The 25,724-nt window shown below is 38.1% G+C and overlaps 1 protein-coding gene across 1 annotated transcript in view; it reads left to right on the forward strand.

Moving 5' to 3' along the window:
- Positions 1-25,724, forward strand: part of srrm4 (serine/arginine repetitive matrix 4) — a 60,200-nt gene that overhangs the window by 14,184 nt on the left and 20,292 nt on the right. The window contains exons 2-3 of the mRNA XM_016245269.1: positions 23,320-23,515; positions 24,739-24,827. Of these exons, the coding sequence (XP_016100755.1) occupies positions 23,320-23,515; positions 24,739-24,827 (285 nt within the window). The remainder of the gene's footprint in view (positions 1-23,319; positions 23,516-24,738; positions 24,828-25,724) is intronic.

Here is a 25,724-nt window from a genome sequence, read left to right on the forward strand (position 1 = left end):
TTAATTTAGGCACATACTCATTAGCTTCTTAGAATTTGCAATTAAATCCTAATATTAATGCCATCATTTTTCTCATTAGCTTCCACTTAATGTAATTAAAGCATACAGAAGCATGTGTTGCGATACTTGGTCATTTCCTTGAGCTGCCTGCAAATTGAATGGACAGAGTTTAATTAAGCTCATGCAAGTTTATGATATTGACTTCATTTGATTGCCTCACCAGGGGTTTAAGCTTACAAACCGGATAATAACGCCAACAAAATGAATCAATTAGACATTAGTAGATCAACAGTATTATTGCACGACTGAATTGAAAATAAATTATTTTTGGTGGCAATTCCAGAATGCATTATGAGCAAGTCCCTGTTTGACTTGTGCATAATGAAACTCTCAGTTTTGAAATATTCAGATCTCATTTCAACAGGCAGTGAATGTATTGTGAATATTTTTTTGTGTAGCATATTATAAATAACCAATTTTTTAGGACATGAGCCATCAAACATACAGAATGTCACTGTGTTTTGTAAATTGTAGGTCCTTGAGGGCACTTCATGTGACACATTATGGATAACAGAATAATCCACTTGCCCTTGAAAGGGAGCATTCTTGAGGAGACTCAGCGAAGTGAACGAACCTCCCTCGCGTAAAATGGAAATAGCCTCTTTGTGATGGGGTACTAAATAATAAAGAAGGTTAGTGGAAATGATGGCAGCATTTTTATTGGGCGTCTACATAATGGCCTTCCTACACTTGGGAGTTCACAGTCTCTTTAATGAGGACTCACAGATTACGAACATTTACAGAGGGCAGTTCCCACCAAGTGAAAGATTTTCCTTACATTTTTTTTAAACTCCCTGTCAAAGTTTAGAAGTATGCATTTGATTTCCCAAATGGAACATTTGTATTCAATTACAATTACAGTTTTTTTTTCAACTGCTTACACACGAAATCTTTACTTCTCACACAATTTCTGAAACCTGACACAAACACCAGAACCACACACCAAATCTGCAAAACCATTCACTAATTATTGGCCTTTGACTCAGTTTTCAATTTCACACTTTTTGCAAAACAACACACAGTTTTCTATGTAACACACAAAAATCTAACATGAAGTATCTTGATTTCCTTTTTCAAACACAACCAATTAAAACGCCACACTAATTCATCAGTGCCTCGCACAAAGAGCTATAGGAGCTAAGGTTTTAAATAACTGTGTGCATATGATATAACCAAAAATATTATATTATGGCAAAGGTGTTTGCAACGCAAGACAAATGTTTGCGATATGTGATAATTTGAATGCAGTGCATTGCAAGAGATGTGAGGCATTTTGCATTTTGTGTGTGCAATTCTTGGATTTGTGTGTAAAGTTTTGAAAAAAGAGGCAAAGTTTTGAAAATGTGTGTAGTAGCAGTTGAAAAAAAAACTGTAATTCAATAATTACAAATTAACGAAAGGCTAAAGGACTTGGCTTGGGGGTCTGTCTCCATGTGTACGCTTTCTGTGCATGTCCCAGCAGCCTCCCATCCTTTCAAGCGGAACAGTGTCAGCAGGTAGCCGTTGCACTGTCAGTAGCATCCAACTCCAAAATAGCTCTTCTTGCAGCGTCTGCCCGGTTGGTTTCAGTGTCTGGCAGAGCAGAGAGGGACTAGGTACTGTAACTCACAAAGTAGACAGATGAGTCCTGCTCAGAGTGGGGCCTTCTCTCCATCTGCCCATGTAACAGAGCACAGGTGGGGAGGACATATCTGATCCTTTGTGCATCGAATTAATGAGCAGGTCCAAGGAATGCATGTGTGTGTATGTTTGGAGCAGTGCTATTTTAGTATTATAGTTTTTGTTAATATTTTGAGTTAATTTAAATGTTAGAATTTTGTTTTTAGTAATTTTGCGGTGTGTGCATTTAAAAAATGTATGTATAGTTTTTATGAAGTTTTAATTGTTAGCTTTTATTTAGTTTGTTATTATAGTACTTAAATGGTACTTAAACCTGGACCACAAAACCAGTCATAAGGCTATATTTTTTTAAAAACACATTTTTAATACACCATCTCAAAGCTGAATAAATAAGCTTTCAATTGATGTATGGTTTGTTAGGATAGGAGGATAATATTCAGCTGAGATGCAACTATTTGAAAATCTGGAATCTGAGGGTGCAAAAAAAAATCTAAATATTGAGAAAATCACCTTTAAAGTTGTTCAAATGAAGTTCTTAGCAATGCATATTACTAATCAACATTTTTTAATCAAAGTTTTGATATATTTACAGTAGGAAATTTACAAAATATCTTCATGGAACATGATCTTTATTTAATATCCTAATGATTTTTGGCATAAAAGAGAAATGTATAATTGTGACCCATACAATGTATTGTTGGCTATTGCTACAAATATCCCCCAGCGACTTAACACTGCTTTTGTGCTGCAGGGACACATATGAGAAATGTTGGCAACTAGCTGAAATAAATTGTATACATTTTATTTCAGTTTATGTTTGTTTTATTTAAAGTAATTAAAGTTTTTTTTCTATGGTTTTAGTTTTAGTTAATGACAATAAACTTGGTTTTGACGTCTTTGTTCAGCTTATTGTGATCGTGATACACAATATGTATCGTTTTATTATGAATTGGTTTTAAAAATGTGATATTTATAAAGAAATTTGCCTATAAGCCATTTAGAAAACTACAAAACTTGTTGATTTCAGGTGCGGTCAGATTTACTGTTGCTCTGCGAAACTTTGTGGCCGAAATCCAGTCAATCCAATAGGACTTCGCAAATCGCATGAGGGCGGAAAAAAATTAATTATGCAGATTTCGCTTGTTTTTAAGTTGGTCATGCGAATTCACCACACTGCCTAACTTAAAAAGCTGTTTGGTTTGAAAGTGACAGCTGCTCTTTATACATCTCAATTCTATTAACAATGGACAATTGGCCTTTTGGCACGGAAAATATGGCTGCATTGCTTTTAAAGTAAAGCAGCCTGCTGATTATGTGTAAATAATTTAATACTTTATTTTAAAATGGAATCTATCAGCTGTACATCCAGTAACAGCTTACAGAACAGTGGCTAAACTTCTTTGTCTTCTTACAGGTGAATTCTACAGGTCTCATTGGTGGAGCATACAGCTATCAATAAAAATAAAAATAAAATGCTGTACGTAAAATCTCGTGAGTTTGAGAGACATTTATAATGATACTGCATCCCTAGGTATTCAGTAATGAGAATACTATGCATTCATTAAACTGGAAAAACACTCTAGGGTGCCTAAATTGAATAGAATATTAACAAAGTGCGCTGAAATTCCTCCAAGAAAGGTAATGAAGCTCTTATGAGGAACTGTATATTTGCTACAGAAATTCTGTCTCTCCTCCACGTAAAAAAAATCTATATTTTATTCGGTTTCATTATTTCGTAAAGAGTGCTGTGTGAGGTACGTCGGGTGCTTGTAAAAAGTGCGCTTTGTGAATTATTCAGTGAGCTGTTTTGCATAGCAAAGGCCGGCAGAGAGGAGGGGGTTGTGGAGTCGGGTGAATCTCGAGTTGAGGAATGACACAGTGTTGCTTCCTCCTCTCAGCTTCTCATCACGTTAATTACCGTATCTGGCTCTCGTCGGGGCCGCGGCTCCTCTCGAGTCCCAGCCGCATGTGGACGATTTGTCAGTGGAAAGAAAAGGATATTTGTCTTTGTTTTTCAGTAAGGGATTGATGCGATTAAAGCTACGAATTATTATGGCATCTCCTGAAAACTTTTAGGAGAACATTTATCTGTTTTAGTGACATTACCCAACAATACAGACTGGTGCACAGTCAAAAAAGATGCAACAGAAATGCGAAACCTCACAGCAAAACTTCTTTAATGATAAGAAAAAAGACTGCAATTGCAAACAGCTTGAGTCACTTTTATAATTAGGCTATAACGGTTTTGTCACACCTCATGGAACTGTTTTGTTGTCTTCATCCCTCGTGCTCTGTGTGACCCAGTTTTTTCCTCATGTTTGATTATGTCATTTAGTTCAGGTGTGTGTCGTTAATTATCTTCATTTTCTTCAGTATATAGTTTACATTTACATTTAGTCCATACATGTGCTCCTGCCTGTTCTGTACTGGATTTACCCTTGTGTGGCTTTATTAAAGACTATTTGCATTTATCTTCATCTTCTTTGTGAGTTTATCTCACCGTAGCGTGACAGGTTTGTGCAGAATTCGACTGGGGAAGGTTTTTTCTTCATTACTACAGTATAGCAACAGCAGATTGCGCAGGAGTTGAGTTGAGTTTCAATATATTGGCACAGCACTGGCATTAGCTAGAGTAGTTCTTCCAGACAATCCCAAATATAAAACCATCTTCTGTTGAGAAACTCTACAGGTTTTTTTAAAAACCTTTTGCCCCTGAACCAACTTTTTAAATGGCCCTTTTGAGTAATAACAAATTATAAATTTCAGTACTCATTTTCTGAATTCGTGATCTGTGTCTGGAATTTCTGCCAGTGCCACATAAGGAGGGCGCTTGCAGGGTCCATTGCTTGTGAATCTATTTTTAGCCGTGTGTAATTTAAAGATAATAAGCTCTATTTGCATTTGCCAGCCCTATCAGACAGCACAGACTGTACGGCTTTCTCTGTTTGCCTCCTTACTCACCTCAGCTAACTCACTTTTAGTTGGACTCTTCTTTCAGTGATGTTTGAAAATGGTTTCATTTAATATTTTTTGTCTTCCTTAAAAGGTGTACTTAGCAATCCTTAATAAAACATTTACACTTAAAGAAATGAATAGGATTTTATCCTTAACATGTTTTAAATGCAGTGTAGATTATTAAACAGTATCAGTATTTGATTCTTCAGGTTTGTGGCGTTTGAACACCATGAACGTTATTTTCAGCTTTTCTAGTACATGAAAACTACCACACTTGAGATCATACACTATATAGCACTAAAAGTGGTTATTTGGCTTGTAATCATAGGGGAACCACTTTTAGTGCTGTTTAGCCCTGTTTTGTGATGTTCAAAAATCATATCAAAATTATCAGAATATTTTGTCACCATCGCTGAGATTCACATGCTGATTCTTCATGTCTATGAGTGACAGAACTGAAACCTCTTCATAACCCATAATTCTAAAAGTGCTTTATACAATTTTCTCACATTGTCACGTAGTATCGTAGAACTGCAATAACATAAAACTCATAAAAGAACTACAGATTTTGATCAAATGCAACCAGAGACTCAGACGCATGAAATGATTTTACCATAAGTTCCTTCCCATCAGATATGTGCTTTATAAACACTATTGTAACAGCCAAAGATAAACTTGTTTTTTAAACTTAAAATTAAAGTCAAGGGTCAAGAGGCAACTACAGCAAACACTATTCACCAAAACGGTAAGTTGAAAAAAAAACATCTAAACATTAATTCTCAATAAAGAACTTCTGTTTTAGATACTCCAGAAATAAAGTCTAACTGGTTAGTAATGTGTGAAGCTGGTGTTGCTGTTTGTGGAGAGGTCCTTTTTTTCTGAGGTCAAAGGTCTCATGTGGGGGCCCTGGAATATTTCCTTATGGGGGCCTTGGGGGCAAAAAAAAGTATATCTTTAAGAAATAGACTGTATTTTAATGTTGTTTTAACCCCTTCCCCAACTAGACTAAGAGAGAGTTAAAGAACCTTTAAAGAACTATACAGGGGCTGATAACTTCAACAATACAGACTGGTGCACAGTCAAAAAAGATGCAACAGAAATGCGAAACCTCACAGCAAAACTTCTTTAATGATAAGAAAAAAGACTGCAATTGCAAACAGCTTGAGTCACTTTTATAATTAGGCTATAACGGTTTTGTCACACCTCATGGAACTGTTTTGTTGTCTTCATCCCTCGTGCTCTGTGTGACCCAGTTTTTTCCTCATGTTTGATTGTGTCATTTAGTTCAGGTGTGTGTCGTTAATTATCTTCATTTTCTTCAGTATATAGTTTACATTTACATTTAGTCCATACATGTGCTCCTGCCTGTTCTGTACTGGATTTACCCTTGTGTGGCTTTATTAAAGACTATTTGCATTTATCTTCATCTTCTTTGTGAGTTTATCTCACCGTAGCGTGACAGGTTTGTGCAGAATTCGACTGGGGAAGGTTTTTTCTTCATTACTACAGTATAGCAACAGCAGATTGCGCAGGAGTTGAGTTGAGTTTCAATATATTGGCACAGCACTGGCATTAGCTAGAGTAGTTCTTCCAGACAATCCCAAATATAAAACCATCTTCTGTTGAGAAACTCTACAGGTTTTTTTAAAAACCTTTTGCCCCTGAACCAACTTTTTAAATGGCCCTTTTGAGTAATAACAAATTATAAATTTCAGTACTCATTTTCTGAATTCGTGATCTGTGTCTGGAATTTCTGCCAGTGCCACATAAGGAGGGCGCTTGCAGGGTCCATTGCTTGTGAATCTATTTTTAGCCGTGTGTAATTTAAAGATAATAAGCTCTATTTGCATTTGCCAGCCCTATCAGACAGCACAGACTGTACGGCTTTCTCTGTTTGCCTCCTTACTCACCTCAGCTAACTCACTTTTAGTTGGACTCTTCTTTCAGTGATGTTTGAAAATGGTTTCATTTAATATTTTTTGTCTTCCTTAAAAGGTGTACTTAGCAATCCTTAATAAAACATTTACACTTAAAGAAATGAATAGGATTTTATCCTTAACATGTTTTAAATGCAGTGTAGATTATTAAACAGTATGATTCTTTGATTCTTCAGGTTTGTGGCGTTTGAACACCATGAACGTTATTTTCAGCTTTTCTAGTACATGAAAACTAGAGATCATACAATCATACACTATATAGCACTAAAAGTGGTTATTTGGCTTGTAATCATAGGGGAACCACTTTTAGTGCTGTTTAGCCCTGTTTTGTGATGTTCAAAAATCATATCAAAATTATCAGAATATTTTGTCACCATCGCTGAGATTCACATGCTGATTCTTCATGTCTATGAGTGACAGAACTGAAACCTCTTCATAACCCATAATTCTAAAAGTGCTTTATACAATTTTCTCACATTGTCACGTAGTATCGTAGAACTGCAATAACATAAAACTCATAAAAGAACTACAGATTTTGATCAAATGCAACCAGAGACTCAGACGCATGAAATTATTTTACCATAAGTTCCTTCCCATCACATATGTGCTTTATAAACACTATTGTAACAGCCAAAGATAAACTTGTTTTTTAAACTTAAAATTAAAGTCAAGGGTCAAGAGGCAACTACAGCAAACACTATTCACAAACATCTAAACCTTAATTCTCAATAAAGAACTTCTGTTTTAGATACTCTATAATAAAGTCTAACTGGTTAGTAATGTGTGAAGCTGGTGTTGCTGTTTGTGGAGAGGTCCTTTTTTTCTGAGGTCAAAGGTCTCATGTGGGGGCCCTGGAATATTTCCTTATGGGGGCCTTGGGGGCAAAAAAAAGTATATCTTTAAGAAATAGACTGTATTTTAATGTTGTTTTAACCCCTTCCCCAACTAGACTAAGAGAGAGTTAAAGAACCTTTAAAGAACTATACAGGGGCTTACAGGTTTTACGGTAGTGGTGCTATATAGCACCTCATCGACTCCAAAGAACCGCTGAAGAACCATACAGGGGCTTAACAGGTTCTTTATACGGTAGTGGTGCTATATAGCACCTTAACCACTCCAAAGAACCGCTGAAGAACCGCTGAAGCACCTTTTTTTTTTTAGAGTGTAGAATGCAATACCGTCTCAGTGGAAAAGCAATTAGCTTGAATTTGTATTTGGTCTTACTCATCTCCTCAGCCATCTAGAATCAGCACGCTTGAAATTAATTGGCCTCCTTCGTATAGGCTTCCTGCTAAGTCCCTGTCCTTCTCCTTAACATGGAAAAAAGCTTCCCAAATCAAAAGAAGTACAAATTTAGAAGTTTCTCATCTCAAGCCGAGCCATCTGTCTTCTTTTGTGTATAAAATCAAGCCCATGGGTTTGGACCAGCCCTCTCATCTTTTCAATCAAATTCTCCGGCCCGCTGCTTCTGAGTGGCAACTGGCCCACATCTAAGCCTGGTGCTCAATGGAGTTTCTCTGTGGTAAGAAGCTAAATCTGTAGCAGTGAACCATGCCTGATGTGTTAATCGTGGATCCTGTGCTCCCTCTGAAATGCCACACTCCAATCAACAACCCCAGCTGACACTTGTCCTTATGTCCTCCACGCATCCCTTTCACTGTAATTAGCTACAGTGTGCCCACTGATTGGACCCCTAATTCTCTTTGTCTATTAGCTGTGTACTGTGAGGCGTCTTTTCTTTCCCCAGGAGGCAGACAGGAAGAGTGTCATCGAGATTGGGCTTATCACGAAATTCTAAATACAGAAATATTTTGCCTCTATCATTGCGCAACAAAGAGTGCCTAATTTTCTTGAATTTCATTTTGCAGAGTAATTTACTGACTAGCTGATGGGCTTTGTGAGTTATTGTGATCTAATACGCGTTCTTTGGTTGTTAACAAACGAAAACATATCTGTTCTTGATGAGGGTGAGATTAGCATTGTTAATTATGACCTTAAGAGAGGCATTACAAATCTCTCAGTGAGTGCACTACAGCCCTGCAAGTTTTAAGGGGTAAATCTCTCAAATATCCTATTTCTACATAATAATAATTATTATTATTAATATTATGTAAATATATGTATGTGTGTGTGTATTATTTGATATATTTAACAGGTTTCATGAGATTCTTTCTTAGCCAGTAATATTTAAGAGCAAACCTAGAATATATTGCTTTGCTATTGCTAAGGCAAAAAAAAACCTTGTATTTTTTAGTAAATTACAATAGGTCGATTTATAATATATCTTTATGTATGTGTGTGTGTATGTATGCATATATATATATATATATTATTTTTTCTCTCCTTTTGGTTTTGCTTTTTTTGTGAGATTCACTCTTAGTCATACTGGCAATAATACTTCAAAACAAACCTACAACATATTGCTTTGCCCAAGGCAATAGGAAACAAAATACCTTTGATTAGCGTCTTTATTTTCATCCCGCAGATGAGCTCTATGTCCTACAATGCATTCTCCTCTTTCTGTCTCCCAGCAATCATGAAAGCTTTTTGATAGAAGTTAATGAAATGAAATAAATTGGCTTGTAATGCATGGGAGGCTGTAAAGGTAATGGGATTTGAAGAGTGTCAGTGGGAATGGGGAAATGGGGTGGAGATTGGTGAAGGTTTGTGTCCCGAGGGCTGTGAAACATGGCAGCAGTGATATAGAGCAGAGCCAAAGGTGTCCAGACAGTAAGGTATTCATTTATACAACCTTCCGCAATTCAAAAATATTGATATAATTATATATCATATCATATATAACATATTTATCACTGCTGTGTTAAATGACTGTTATGCTAGATTAGGTAAAAAAACTAAAAACTGCAGTATGGGTGACATAAATGTGAACTCGGTATTGTTTCACTCTCTCTTGGCTTTTCCTAACACCACTTCTATTCTGAAAGTGTTGTAATATTTCTATTACAGTGTTCGATAGAGATATCAAATGCAGAATGTGTGTCTTCTCATCTGCCAGGATGAGATCGAGAGGTTGCTTAGAGACATTCATAAATAAATACACCTAACTTTAATTGACACAGTAAGAAACTCCTCACAGTTCAAAGAAAATCCCACTGGTAATTATGAGAGAACATTGGCTGTACCCTCTTCTCATAAATATGATCATTCTGACATGAATTGAAGGCAGCATTTTAAAACTAATTGCATGGTGGAGACGATGAATATGTAAATGAGAACAAAAATCACAGGACTCTCATTTCGCTTCGACCATATTTGATGACCTCGGATAAGCCTCTCAGGTAAGGACATGCACAGATAAATGAGTCCAATCAGGCAAGAGAAAATATGAAAAACTATGAAGGCACGCTCCGTATGCACCCGTTAAGTCATTAACATATGCTTCAACATGTTTTACCCACCATGGCACTGGGTGAAGTTGGAGTGGAAAGCTGTTGATTGCTCATTGTGAACAGTGCCCTTTTTCTCACACTGCGTCTCCGCAGAATAATTGTTAGGCTGTTGTATAGAGACTTTGGCCTGAGTGTGTGTGTGTGTGAACATCAGGAGTTTGCCTGGCATTATTTCCACGGCCCGGGGCAAAAGTCTTCCAGAGCGTGAATGGGCGACCGAGAGAGAGAGAGAGAAAGAGAGGGGTAATTTGTTTTGTTTGAGCAGAGGGGACGGTAGGGAGTGAAGAGTGCTTAAATTGATTGATTGGTGGCTCGTGGAGTAGTGGACCGGGCCATAATTACTCTTTGTGCCTGGTGTGATAAGGAAATTAATCAAACCATTATGTTGCTCCGTTTTATCATCAGGTAGCAATAATTGAATAAACTAACTTCACTTGTCTTCAGAATGACTTTCCTCGCTACGTGTGCCGGTTGGGGAAGGATTTTCCTGTTGCTTATTATATAAACAAGAAAATTATTCTGAAATGATTCCTTTTTATCATTCCATCTGTCTACCCTTCTGTTCGCCGTCATACCTGTCTATAACTCTGCATCTGTTCTACAGAAGCATCACGTCAGAAAAATACCCTGCGGTTGAAGTAAGAAATCCAGTGAGATGCACAGCGAGGTTGTAGCTTTCTGTTGTTATGTCGTTCTTGAGTACCTCCCGCTGAGCAGAACAAATGTGGGAGAGATGGGAGGGCTGGAATAAGCTGCTAAATCAGTCTGATTGTTCTTAAATCCTTCATGTCCACTTGTATCGCTCAGCGGAGCCTTCACGCAGAGTTGGAAATAGGGCAGCCAATTCTCCATTCGCTTCAGCTGTTTGTGGATTTTCTTCTCGCTGACTGCCCCCCCCCGCCTCACTCGCTTTCCTTTTCCCCTTCACTCTAAAAGCGTCTCTACAAATCAATTACCTTGCCTGGCTCGTTTGGGATTTAGCAAGGACATTGTCTGTGGCAGATAATGAGGTCTGGTGCTGTGATTTTCTTTCTCCCATGATGCCACACAGGTTATTTTCTCAGAGGCAGCAGGCCTCATGTTGCAAGAATTTAAACTGGTATTATTGTCTTCCCGTTTTATCAAATAAGAAGCGACAGCTCAGCCTTACTCTGAGTAGATGTTACATCAAATAAAGCAGGGGTGGGGCCACTTTTAGGGGGCACAATTTTAAAATTCATCTTAACCTACTTTAAGTGTTATTCATTCAGTCATTTTTCACCATGTCATGTATCTCTGCAATCTCTAGAAGTAATCTATAACAATTTCAACTAAAATGAATGTTTCATCATGTTTCATTTATTTGACAAATAGTTTCGTATTGTAGTGTCAGGGGCATCATGCACTCATTGTTTTTGAGGGGGCACAAGTGAGGGGGGGGGGGGCTCATGCTTGTCATGTGACACACAGCAGCACAACTGATATAGTCTTATGTCCCTGCTGAAAAAAACTAACAATAAAACCATCACAGAAAATTTGATTGGTTTCCACTACAAATAACCGTTACAAACATTACAAACCATTAACTTTTAACCATTAAAACCATTAAAAATGGTTTTCTGTAGTGTGTTTTGGGACATATTCTATTAGGATTTAGTGGTTTTAACAAGCCACCAATAGAAGGTGACTAATTACCAGTAGAGACCAACAGGGTCCATTACAGTCTCCAGTAAAACCAATACAAGTCCCATTATAACCAGTAAAACCATTAGAAATTTTGTGATGGTGTCTATTGTTTTTTTTTCAGCAGGGGTTTTATTAATTTTTTATTTTTATTCAAAATATTCCCAAAATATATAATGAAATATCAAATATGTGTAAGTAAATGCATTTTGGACCTTTATAGATTATGTTAGTTGATCTATAATGGGCGATGGGCAAAGCCTAATAGTGTAATCTATTAACTTTGCATAAACATCCGTCTTTTTACTTAAGTGCCAGATATGGGTGTCATACCATAAAACGTTTTAATACGACTGACTTTGTATTTAATGTGAATTTAATAAAAACATTGTAAGTTACTAATTAGCCTGTAACACTTTCATTGTACAAAAAGAGAGGAAAGAACCTTTACATTATCAAATAACATTTTCACATCAGTCCAGCCAGTTCAAGCACTCTCAAAAACCCCCATAATGATCTCTAAAGCTGTTTACACTGTTTACACTACAATCTTCACTTTGTTGTTTCTGATTAGAGAATTAGCCAGAGAATTCAGTCAGCCAGCGCACGCAGTGGCGAAACAGTGTGTTTCAGCTGTGACTCATCTGAATGCCTCTGATTGGTCCTTGCATTCATAAACTCAACAGAATCGTATGTGATTGGTTATAATGCGCAGTGCTTTAAAAACGCGTGTGTCTCTGGCTCTGTGCCAGCCAGCGAATGCAGATTTTAATTTAGCAGCTGGTGAGGTTTTTCGTTTTTTATATATAGTTTACAGGACAAACTGCGCATTTCACCCCAAATTGTTTGGTGTGATATGATTCCAAATTTAGGGGGGCCAAAGGGGGGGGGCAAGCTTGTTGACAGGGGGGCACTGTAAATCAAGGCCTCACAAAAGAATTAAAGAAAGTGCAGAACTTTGATGTGGTACATGGACTTGTTGTGATATGATGACCAGTGATATGTTCATAAACATTCACGTGTAATTGTGTATGACAGTGGATTCTGTTTTTGGACGTGTTTGTTGGCCTGCATCAACAGCTGAAGGCATGACTATAAAATTATTTGGGTCAAAATGCACAAAACTTACACTGCTTTCAGTGTATATATATATCTACATGCTTAATCTCAGTATTTGTTAATCTGATTCATTTTAGTTATCTTATTTCTTATTCTGATAGGTGAAGCTACAGTAGGAGAGATGCAGATCCTAGAAATTAAGTTGCTTCCATAAGAAGACATGAGCTCAGTTCCTCACAAAGTGTTCCCATGGGATTGATATGCACATCCGTTGTTGTTAGGAAAATGTGTGCATTTGAGTTACTCAAGAATAGTACAACTTCCATAATTAGCATGGTGTTGCTCCATTTGCATCTTTCCTGAGCTGGTAGCAGTGTAATGCAGCAGGTTTACTTGTCTTTAGAGCTTCAGATTAGTGGAGAAAACTGCTTGTCAGAAATGCTTGTTAAGCTAAGTGTCTAATTCTCATTAAGGGTCATGCCTGCAAAGTTTTGTGGAATGTGCATAAGAAATTTAGGTTGCACTTTATTTTACAGTACGTGCACTTACATGTACCTACAGTGTACTTAGAGTGTACGTACCTAAGAAACGTCTCAGGTTACGTATGTAACCCTAGTTCCTCGAGGGAACGAGACACTGCGTCAGAAACGCTAGGGGAACGCCCTTCAGCGTGACAATGCGAAGCGGGTTTCCCCTCAGGGAGAACCCCCTGGTCTTGCGCCACCACTGTAGGGGCCTCATGTACAGCAGGCCAATAGGTATCATGTTGGACGCAGCTGCCATCAGACCCAGCAGTGTCTGAAACTACTTGACAGTGAGTGACCGGCCTTCTCTAACTCTCGCGACTGCGGTAAGGAGCAAGCTCTCACTCAGAGGGGGAAGAACCGCAGCGCGGGCTTCCAGCCTCGAGAACGAGCTCTAGATCTAGGGAACACGGGTGGAGATAGGACGAGCCGTCTCCAACCCATCCACCAGATCATATGCGATTCCCACGAACTCCTCGGAGCGCACCCGGCGAGAGCGGAGCGCTTCACAGCGGGCTTTGTTTTTTTTTTTTTTGTTTTTTTTTCTCGAGAGAGCCGACTGTGCGAGCTCCGCTCCCCGTTGATGCTGTTGATTACAATATCAGGCATAATATGCTTGTGTAACTGCTCCCCATTGATGCTGTTGATTATAATATCAGGCATAATATGCTTGTGTAACTGGTGTTTGTGCAACTGGCGAGCTCTCTGACACCCTCCGTATCAATCTCCTCGGAGAAAGACAGGCGGGCGTCGCTTCTGAAACCCCAAGAGCGGGCGCTGGATCTGGTGGTTAAGGAAATAGATAGGGACGCGCCCGTCTACATTCCCTCCACCGGATCCATACGCGAAACCCACGAGCACAGCCGCCGCTCCGCCTCGGCGAAAGCGGGGCCGGTGCCGTGAGAAATGCTAGTGAAAGTTCTCTCCTCAAAGAGAGCCCTCTGAGAGCGAAGCAAGGCAGTAACAAATGCTACCAAAATGGCCGTCAGCTCCCCTTTTTTTCCCGAGAGCTGACTCTGCGTGCTTGCTCTCAAGCAGACAACAAACAAACTGTGTGTATCCCCATCCGTAAAGTAACGCGGGCAGGGAAGAACACACAGCCTGAACGCTGCCTGCCCTCACCTTAGTGTCTGGTTTTGTCTTGCTTTAGATTTCGTGACAGACAACACTAAATAAGACTCACAAACAGATATCAGACTGACACACACACAGAGCGCTTGCTGAATGACAAAAGCTGGCGCTGGTCTCACCGCACGTGCTTTTATAGCTTCCTGGTCATTATGTCACCCACCGTGACGTCTCGCCCATCTATTGTTCTGATTACACACGAGGTTCAGAGCCCGTCACGCTGAAGGGCGTTCCCCTAGCGTTTCCGACGCAGCTCGAGTTCCTGAAGAGGAAGTACTGGTACACTCTCAGAAAAAAAGGTACAAATGTTGTCACTGGGGCGGTATCTTTTCAAAAGGCACACCTTTGTACCTAAAGAGAGCATATTGGTACCTTAAAGGTACATATTAGTATCTAAAGTGTACATATTAGTACCTAAAAGGTACAAAAGTGTACCTTTTGAAAAGATACCGCCCCAGTGACAGCTTCTGTACCTTTATTTCTGAGAATGTAATATAAGGTAACTACATGGGGTAGGGTTAGGTTTAGGGGTAGGTTCAGGGTTAGTTATTGTAATTACTATAATAAGTACATAGTATGTAAACGAGTAGCATGAGTGTAAAATAAAGTGCTACCGAAATTTCTAGTTTGATTGTGATGTTAATTTGACCTGCAAATTTCATACTTAGAAGAATAATGTGAGTTTTGGTAAATTGCATTGAATCAAATTAGGGTCAATTTGACCTGGCTCATAACTGTGATAGCCAGAATTTTAAGCTGATACAGTTGTTAAACCTCACATCTTAAAAATTTACAATATAATGTGTGCTTATAGCTTTCTGGTCATTGGTCAGATTACATTTCATGCAGAGGATCTTCTCATTTCTGTGAATTTAAAATGATTCATATCAAGTCTTGATTCTGATAGACATGTCCATTTGCCTAAACAAGTTTAATTGCCATGTCCTGCCTAAGCATACCCATCATTAGTATCAATATCACGATGAAAAGAGGTTGCCTTTTACCATGAATGTTACACAAACAATATAATCACTTTCCATTTTGATAGATGGAGCTCTGGAGTCAGTTAATCGGTATCCACCCTTAATTAACATGCTCAATCATGTCTCGCTCTCAAAATGATCTGCCGCCCGCCTTTTTCATGATAGCGATTATCAGTTGTTTGGCTGTGGATATGACAGGCCTAATAGAACTGGATAGCCTCAGTGAACTGCAGGATGGACCGGGGACTCGTATATCAGATGTGTCCGCAGCGGGAGGATGGTGTCTCGTTTTATGTCTGTTGTCCTTTTGCAGACCCAGAGCCCAGGGACTAGTATGTAAGGCTTTTAGTACTATAGAGTACTAAAACATAGCTCTGATTTTAGAGAGGAGCTCTTTATTTTTTTATTTATGTTTTTTTATGTTTTTATTCATTTCTGCAGGAGGGAAACACAAAGCTAAAAGAATATTTTGTGTCAAAATGATCTAAAAACGAAACCTCCATCTGTATCCATGTGAAGAATTTGTTTTACATTTCTAATGCAGTCTCTGACAGGTCTTCTTGTTGAGTGTTAATGGCACTAATTAGTCTAAGTGTTAAAGCATATAATCATGGGTCATAAGTTAGCTTGCATGAAACATCTCATTCTTGTTCATATTTGGCTGCCATGGTAACTAGCAGCATTCTCAAATAACACTTCTTCCCCTGATGAATCAGAGTGTCCTTAGGATTTCAGAGCGATATAATGAAAAGTGAAACAATAAGCAATTCGTTCAGAACTCGACAGGTAATTTGAATTACATTCATTCACATACATAAACTGTGAGTGCATCCAGGCAAGCTAGATTATGACAAGAAGGGTTAGGGCTATGTTTAATAAAATGTGCATTATTCTCTGTTTTGCTGTCATCTCAGGATGCTTTTCTAAATTTCATTGCATAAACATTCTAATTGTAGCTATATACTGAAGGACAGCAGTGTATTTCCTGAGTGGTAATTAAAGATTAAGTTTCTGTCTCGCTACTGTCACCTGACAGAATTTCAAAATAATGACTGTTTTCCAAGCAGATTTATATTGGGTGAACGCACAGATCCCGCCCTAATCTCACAACATTGGTTGCTGTATAGGGCCACTCAAAATAAATTAAAACAGTGTAGCTTTCCCAGTAGCTAACTACTTTTTTCCAGCAAGTAGCGATGTAGCGGGGCCAAAAGCTACGTTTCGTTTTGCTTTCTGACGAGTCACGAGCCTGTAATGCATTGAAGCAGCGCAGTACGTGTTTTCTTCTGACTAGATCACAAACTATATTTGTTCAGTACCGCCATCTGTTGTGATACAGTATCATGCATCTCGCGGCTTTACAGTCTGTCCACCAACAAGAGATCGTCTGATGATTTTGCAAAGGATGCACGGGAGTGGATATTTTAACTGTACTTTATGCAAAACAAAGATTACAATGCGGTCTACGTCGAAGACTTAAAGGGATAGTTCACCCAAAAATGAAAATGTGATGTTTATCTGCTTACCCCCAGGGCATCCATGATGTAGGTGACTTTGTTTCTTCAGCAGAACACAAACGAAGATTTTTAACTCAAACCGTTGCAGTCTGTCAGTCATATAATGGAAGTGAACCGGAATAACGGCTTTGAGAGTCAAAAAAACATACACAAACAAAACCAAATTAAACCCTGCGGCTCGTGACGATACATTGATGTGTAAAGACACGAAACGATCGGTCTGTGCAAGAAACTGAACAGTATTTATATAGTTTTTTTCCTCTGATCCACTGCAATATCGGAACTGTCTGAACTGTCCTGAGTGCATCCTCGACAGCCGGCGCGTGACGCGTCTTCTCCTTCTTCTTGCTTTACGGCGGATCGCAGACTTATAAGTGCATTACCACCACCTATCTCTCAAATGGACCATTGACACTCTATCTACAATCTCAATTAGGAGTGTCAATGGTCCATTTTGTCTTTACAAGTGGATGTCTTTACACATCAGTGTATCGTCACGAGGCGCAGGGTTTAATTTGGTTTTGTTTGTGTATGTTTTTTTTTTTACTCTCAAAGCCGTGATTCCCATCCACTTCCATTATAAGACTGACAGACTGCAACGGTTTGAGTTAAAAATCTTCGTTTGTGTTCTACTGAAGAAACAAAGTCACCTACATCTTGGATGCCCTGGGGGTAAGCAGATAAACATCAAATTTTAATTTTTGGGTGAAATATCCCTTTAAAGCACATACAGGAGGTGAATAATAGAGTTTTTAAACTGATACATTTTCCTGCTTTATTGCACTCTATATCAAATGTCTATTTTACAATAATGAACCATCATAATATAATCTGTCCCCCCACAGTTTTGTAATGAACACTAATCGGACAGAAAATAAAATCGAGATATAGTAGTATCATTTGGCAAAGGATGGTTGTGGCGGGATTGCACGCAAAGCGCAGTGTTCACATGCGCAGCTGATGATTGACATCCTAAAGCGGCTCCATTTACAGTCACTAAATATTGCATGTGCTGTGAGTTTAACCAGCTTATTTTACGACTCCTCTGTATCTAGTTTAAGTTGCATACATTTTGTTTTTGCATTGATGTTACGTTTGTAGCAATTTTGCACTTTGACAGTCAGATTGAGATAATATAACTATATTTTATTGTTGTGTGAATCGGATAGTTTACAAAATCAAATGACTGGGACTCTTTTTGTCATTGAAATGGCTTGGAAAAAGTGTCCCAATCAACGAGAATTCAACCTACTCTTTGAAATCATGATTGCATTACAATATGTTATTCTAAACCCCAAATATTTTACTTATAACTTCCTTATATTTCTTCATTAGCAATTATTCAGCTATTTGTAATGTTAATTGCAAATAATGATAATAATAACAATAAAAGTTAAAAGTAGTTTCCATGTAGCTAGCTACTTTTTGATAGTAACTTGTAGTGTAGCTAGCTACTTTTTCAGAAGGATAGCTTGAATGTAGCTTAACTACTTTAATTTACGAGTAGCCAAGAGTGTTTATGCTTTTCAGGAAATTTCCCAAAGGGCTGCATTAGACTCTAGACATTATAGAAACATAAAGACATTTTTTGAGTCAATTTAGAAAATAGTCGGATTCAAGTGTTTACATGCTTGATTTTTCCCGTTGATCTGATTATTTCAGGTCAACACCACCTCTTTCAACCTATTTGAAATATCACTTGGTTCAATTGAGGTGTTTACTTGAAGGCTTTTCAGTCCGATCGAGCCAGCAGTCTGATTATAAACTGATTCCTCTAAGTGTAGCTGTTGTTAAGTCTGATTGAGGCATTGATTACTATCCTTGTGATTGCTGACCTTGAATCACCAAAGAAGAGTGTGTGTTTGTGCATGTTTTTGACGAATTGGCTTTGTCTCAGTGGCTCTGTTTACACCTGATCTTAAGAATGATCCCATAAGAAAAGATAAGTGAACAATATACTTGGTGCATCATCTCAAAATTGGATGTGGTCACGAGTTTACCTCTGGATGTGGTTTCAATGATCTGGTCACAAAACCCTGTTTCCACCTGTATTTATTGCTGACCACTTGTAATCAGATCACACGCACAAAAAAAAAGCAGGGGGAAACAGACCCTATGTGTTTGTTTGGGCGCCTGTGTGTGTGTGTGTGTGTTTGTGCATGTGTGTTCATGTCTTCGAACTTCTGAAGCAGTCCTCTGTGTTCTGTCATCTTTGCAAAGAAGTGGCATTCCTCCCGCCCACCTTTTTATGTGTTTGTGTGCGTCCTGAGCCATCTGCCTTCTCCTTCTGGATCACGCTCCTTTCTCTTCCATTCCACCCCCTGCTTTTCTCTGCCATCACACCGGTATCAGTGTCATATGACAGTGGCAGTGAGGAGACCCAAGCTAGGAGCCGTGACTCATTCACAACAACAGAAACACATCAACACAACCTGGAGAGCTGCCATTAGACTGCCACTGAGACCCACATAACAGCACAAACAGCACGCCATGGACAGGACATGGACAAACACTTTATAGTCCCTGCTTGCCAGTTAATATAGTCTTGTGCCTTTTCCTGTTTATTAATATGAACAATGTTTTTTACAGGCCCAAAGTTGTAGTTTTTTTTTTTTTATCAAAATGATTTATTATTGGTGATTTCTAAGGTACATTTTTAATAGGGTTAAGGATTTTAGCATAAAGTGTTAGAAAAATGAAAACGGCTAAAACTTAATAATTGAAAACAGTGAATTAGTAAAGACATGATGTGATATTTCACACGCCCATCTGTCCTTGAAAGTGGTATGCAGTGGTGAACAGTTTTAGCTTGATGTCCAAAGTGTGCAAAGTTAGTTTAGAAGTCTATATTTTAGTTTTTTCTACTTTAGTTTTCTATACTATATTTTTTCTTTTTTGTTTTAAACTTCGACCTGTAATTCATCCCACTCTGTTTGATTGCTCGGATTGTCAAAGAGTGTTTGCATCAATAATATACAGCAAACATTATAAATGATAAATATCAATTAATATATATGCTTGGTGGACTCTTTTCACTTGAACCTGAAAGCAATTATCCGGAGCAACATTGTAACCTGCATAGCAACACATTTAACATGAAAATGTATATATGAAAATATATTTAAATATATTTCATCGTCATGATTGGCAATGATAGTTATTTTTGTAATCAAGCTAAATCCAAAGGGCCATAATTTTCAATTATTCCATAATTGCTAACAAATAGAAAGGCTGAAGTGTCTGAACAGTTCTACAGTAAATGTTCTGCAGCTAAAATCTGCAGCTTATTATTTGCTAGAAAGCTTTTCCCTGCTGTGAACTTTGAATAGTTCCATTTAGACCCTTCAAATGGTCTGTACTTTCCAGAGTAATGGATTACAAGCACTCAAGACAGCTTTGAAAGTTAGCAAGCCCAAACCAATGCAAGTGCGCGTGTTTGAGACAGATATAAACAGCGCACCATAAATCTGACTCCCTGTGGAGAAGTTCTTCCATAAATTCTGAAGCCGATCAGAGAAAAGTCATTCAGTGATGGGGAAATCAATTTCATTTAAAACTCTCATCTCTAGCTGACGGCCAGTAAGAAAGAGTCTGGGTTTAAAGAAGTCCGTGGAAAATGACGAGAAATATTCTATTACAGCGGAAGGCTGTAATAGTCACTGCCTCCTGAGCTAGAGTTGGTTGTTGTAGCTGTATCCCAGCAGGTTTCTTCTTTTTGGTCACCAGGTGCCAGATTCACAAAACATCCTTAAGAATGAAATTCTTCCTAACTGCTTAAGAATAAAGTTAAGAATATTTTGCATTTTCTATTAATGTTCCTTGCTTGTTTCTTAAGATTCATCTACACTCAAGACAAAACTTTGGATTTTTGGAATTTGGATTTTTTTAAGAATTGCATTTAGGAACGGTCTTCCTAACATCTTATAAATTGTTTTAACGTAATGGTTCACCCAAAAATGAAAATTTCCTGAAGATTTACTCACCCTCAGGACATCTAAGATGTAGACGAGTTTGTTTCTTCATTGGAAAAGATTTGGAGAAATGTAGCATTCCATCACTTGCTCACCACAATGGACCCTCTGCAGTGAATGGGTGCCGTCAGAATGAGAGTCCAAACTAATCCACAAGCAGTCCACACATCTCATGTCAAGTGAAAAGCTGCATGCTCATTAGAAACAAGTCCATCATTAGGGCATTATAACTATAAACCATTGCTTCTGGCCATAATCACAGATTTTTCCTTGAACTTTGATGTTTGGGTCATTCAGCTGCCCTCACACCAACACGGTTTCAGTGTTTCACCATCTGTAATCCTCTCCCCTATTATACCCAGCAGGCCGGTGTATTTTCCAATCACGTACTGGCACACTGGAGGGCCGTGTAGGGCTGCGGTGCCGGAAGGTTGACATTAATAATGTGATTGTGCTTTGCCCTCTCTTATCCAGAGGTGGCAGAGGGCAGGCCTCCTCCTGCTGCTGAGAGAGAGAGGCAATCAGCATTTAATCTGCAAGACTGATTAACTTCTCATTACAATCAGACACACACACACCATGCAGGCACTCAGACACACAAACTCATGTACAAACGCACAGCAACACACACTACTCTCACACTCCAGAGGTGGATCTGTAATTATGCCACAGAGATCAAGTCAGGCCTACTTACACAACTCTAGCAATCAGTTTTATTTATGCATTTATTTTCAAACTATTTGTAAGGAACCTGGCAATTACAGGAAAAGAAGAGGTCTTTGCTGAATCACCTGGGTCTGTCTTTGCTCAAGTGTCATTTCAATCGGACACATTTTGATTGAGAATAGAGCAGAGCGTTAAACAGAAGTCTTACTGTTAAATCTACTGTTTAGCAATTTTATTTTAGTATTTGTAAAGTGTGATTCTAGCGATATATTTTCAAGTTCTTTTTTATTGATATTTTATCCAAGTTAAGCCAATACAAATATATTTATTGTCATTTTATATATTTTAACAATATTTATTTTAACCATAAAGATCTGTATGCCTCTAAAGTTGTACATTTATTAATGATATTGTACATTTCACTGTCTATACAAGTGATCAGAAATATGTACACTTCACATAAAATACCTATGAAAACAAAAGAGATCTCCGTGAAAATGTACTTTTTAGTAAGTACTATGCTATATAGCTAACACAAACCGAATTATTCAGTTTTTTATGTCAACCAATTATAAAAATGTTCAGCCTGGCTGGGTGCAATCAGCGAATTATAAGACAGCATGAAAAATATATTTTGCAATGACTTTAGTGTGAAATTTTCAGTTTTAATATCAGATCGTTTTACTCTGCTCCATGGACAGAAAGACGAGCACATACGAGTCTTGAGTTTCCAAACCATGCTCCTTACAACCTTGGGATACGCACAAATAATTTCAGAAATGTCAGTTCAACTGAGGCGTGTAAATAAAGGCTTCTCTGTTGACACCTCATTTGAATGCTGAGCAGATGACCTCTGCATTTATGAAGGTCTAGAAGAGAAACATGAAAATGCTCAATGTCTCTCAGCAGAGGACCAAACCCAACCTGCTTCCTCAAAACATGAGTGCATTTATCCATCTTTTTCTTGCCATAAACTCTATGGGTCTAGCTTCCGGTCTCATCTGCGTCCAGCTATTTTTAGCTGTACAAAACAGTTCGTTTTGCTGCTTGATATTGAAAATTGGTGTGTCTTACCATATTGTTTTAATGTATTATCTTAATTATGAACACACTGGTTTGTAGTGCAAACAGTTTTACAGTTTACTGCACATTGTTATTCTTGTTGTTATTTACCTATAGCGGTTAATGATCCGGAAGTCTCACCCATAGGCTTACTTCTGCTTTTTGTTTAATGCCTTCAGAACAATGTATCATTATTTAAGATCATTGCATAACTGCCCAAACTTTACAAAAGGGAAACACAAAAAAAGCCATATGTGACTTGGACCACAAAACCAGTCATACGGTTTCATTTTTAGAAATTGAGATTTATGCATCATCTGAAAGCTGAATAAATAAACCTTCCATTGGTGTGTGGCTTGTTAGGATAGGACAATATTTGGCCGAGATACAACTATTTGAAAATCTGGAATCTGAGGGTGCAAAAAAAAAAAAAATCAATATATTGAGAAAATCGCCTTTAAAGTTGTCCAAATGAAGTTCTTAGCTATGCATATTGCTAATCAAAAAATACGTTTTGATATATTTACGGTACTTTCAAGTTTTGATATATTTACAGTAGGAAATTTACAACATATATTCATGGAACATGATCTTTACTTAATATCCTAATGATTTTTGACCCATACAATGTATTTTTGGCTATTGCTTCAAATATACCCGTGCTACTTATGATTGGTTTTGTGCTTCAGGGTCACATTTTATTTAACAACCTGTTGACTGTAAAATATTTGATGCTAAAGAATTTTTGTTATTCTGTTCTTCCAGATTGGAGACAGTAGTTAGCCTAGCACCTAAAGACGATGAGGAGAAAGCGAAAACGAAAGAAGCAGTTGCAAAAACCCACGAGAAAAATGGACACGTGAAACGCAGAGGACGTAAACGCCACAGCCACCGTCGAGCTCGCAGGTCTGTATCTTCTAAAGCTGTGCCTCATACACACATCTTCATCAAAGATGTTTCGGTGCTTAGGAGTAAACACTTCAATGTAAACTATGCATTTGCTCTTCTTGAAAAGAAACTATTTGTAGAGTCTCTGAAGGTAAAATAGCTGTTTTCCACCGCTTTTGAAAACAGCATGTGCTGTTGAAAATGTACAATTCAACCACAGAACCTTAGTATAGATAAATCTATTCAAATGTGAATTTTTATTTTTATTTTTGACCCCAGAGAAGATCAAAGACATGAAAATATGCAGCACCGAATCCACTTCTAAGCCACATCCACACTCTATAAGCATGAATTAGAAACCCCAAACTTTAAAGCGAGGCAGGCACAAACACTCTTATCTCCTCGCCACAGTGTAAACATTCAGGTGTTGCTGGAATTTTGAACACGGGTGTCTTTTATGGGTTCCTCTTACTTCCCATCCGCCAAAATTCTAACTCCGCCTGGTGAATGAAATTGATTCAACATTGGATTCTTAACGCCGTAATTCCACTGATACCTTCAAAGTGTTGGTGATAACGCAGGGCACACGCAATGCATCAGTATGTAAAACAGGGAGGACGCCAGCTCAAGTGTTATCTTAAACATGCTAATCTCTGAGTTCATGCTCTGTTTTCTGGCAGAGAACGGCAGATGCAAAGGCATTTTTTTTTTTTATTGAGATTTTATAATCAAGCATACAACAGCAGCTAAACAATGCAAGATCAAAGAACGATTAAGTCAGATCAAGCTAAAGCGCCGAAATCCCCAAACAGCTTTCTTTCCTTCATCACAACAACTGAAGAATCCTGAATCGTAAGCACATACAGTTGTTTTCTTATCCAAATAAAAGAAACATCTCAAATGTGGAAAGTCTTATTGTACAGTGTCAATTTCAGTGTCAGTAAAGTGACATTTAAATAGAAGCCCTCTGTCCTTCTGGGAAGACCCTTCTGTTTAAAGTATTTTATTAGTCCTGACAAGTGCTTTCGCATTGCAGGTTTGACATCCTTTGGAGTGTGTCAGTAGTCAAAAGCTCTCTGTGCCGTCTTATGCTTGCACGATTTTCCTTTCATAACTTTGGCAACAAGCTTAAGCCTCTGCATTTTGGTTTTGAGAATCATGATGCAGTTTTTTTTTCCCAAAGCAGAAAGGTACGTACAGCAATGCAAGCAATGTAAACAGCGCTGAAGCCCTCAGTGAAATGTCAGTTATCAATGTTGACAGCCTTTTAACTCTCTAACCTTGTCTATTCTCCAGAGTGTGTCAGTGTTCAGTCTAACTCACAAGATGACCCTCTCCGTGCTGTTCCTTCTGACAGCTGAAGTGATGGTGGCCATTAGGGGTGTGTTCGTTACCTGTGCGCATTCAAGGTCGACTGAAACTGACGGAAAGACTTTAAAAGCTGGAGAGCAAACCAACAAGCTGAATAAAAAGCATAACATTAAAAGCATTAGTCAATGGATCAAACAGTGTCGCAGAAAAGTTTCTGTGGTTGATTTCAGAGCTGATTGGAACTAGGGCTATCATGATATCAGGTTTTCACTACAAGATTATCATGGCCAAAAGAATTTACGATAATGATATTAGCCCAATATCTACAGAAATATGGGGGAAAATAGAAGAATGGTCAAATTGATCTTTAACTCAGTTTTGTGTTTTCTCTTTTTTGACCAATAAATCAGTCACACAGTGACAAACTTACTTTTTTCAGTTGTGGGTAGAGTGTCTTGCTTCCGTCTGTCATGATTTTGTGCAGTAGTAGTAACACCACACTGCCTTGTCTTGTTTTTTTGACAGGCAACAACCTGCTTTAAAGTGCAATTCCGCCACCTTCTATGCTGGAGTGTCAACCGAATAGTTATTGGTGCTGGATTATTAACACTATTATAATATGCGTAGTGTTTACATAATATCAATGTTTCATTTTTTTTTAAATATATCATTGTATTGATAGGCTATTATCAATACTGGACTATTGAGACCCCCTAATTGTAACTGATCTAAAATGCACCGTAAGCTGACAATGGTTCTTAAAAAAGATAATTTTTGTCATAACTGGTAAATTTTTTAGGATAGTTTATTTAAAGCTACAGTCTGTAAGTTTTGCCTCTTTGTCGCCATCTCTGTTTGAAAACTTGCAATTGTTTGCAGAATTATCTTCCTTGCTTGTATTGTGCGCCGGTGTTGTGCCCATTTTCAACCACCTGCCAAATTATTACCCCTCTGGTTGAAATCTGATTGCC

Source organism: Sinocyclocheilus grahami, unplaced genomic scaffold (genome assembly GCF_001515645.1).
Source record: "Sinocyclocheilus grahami isolate Dianchi unplaced genomic scaffold, SAMN03320097.WGS_v1.1 scaffold749.1, whole genome shotgun sequence".
NCBI classification, from domain to species: domain Eukaryota; kingdom Metazoa; phylum Chordata; class Actinopteri; order Cypriniformes; family Cyprinidae; genus Sinocyclocheilus; species Sinocyclocheilus grahami.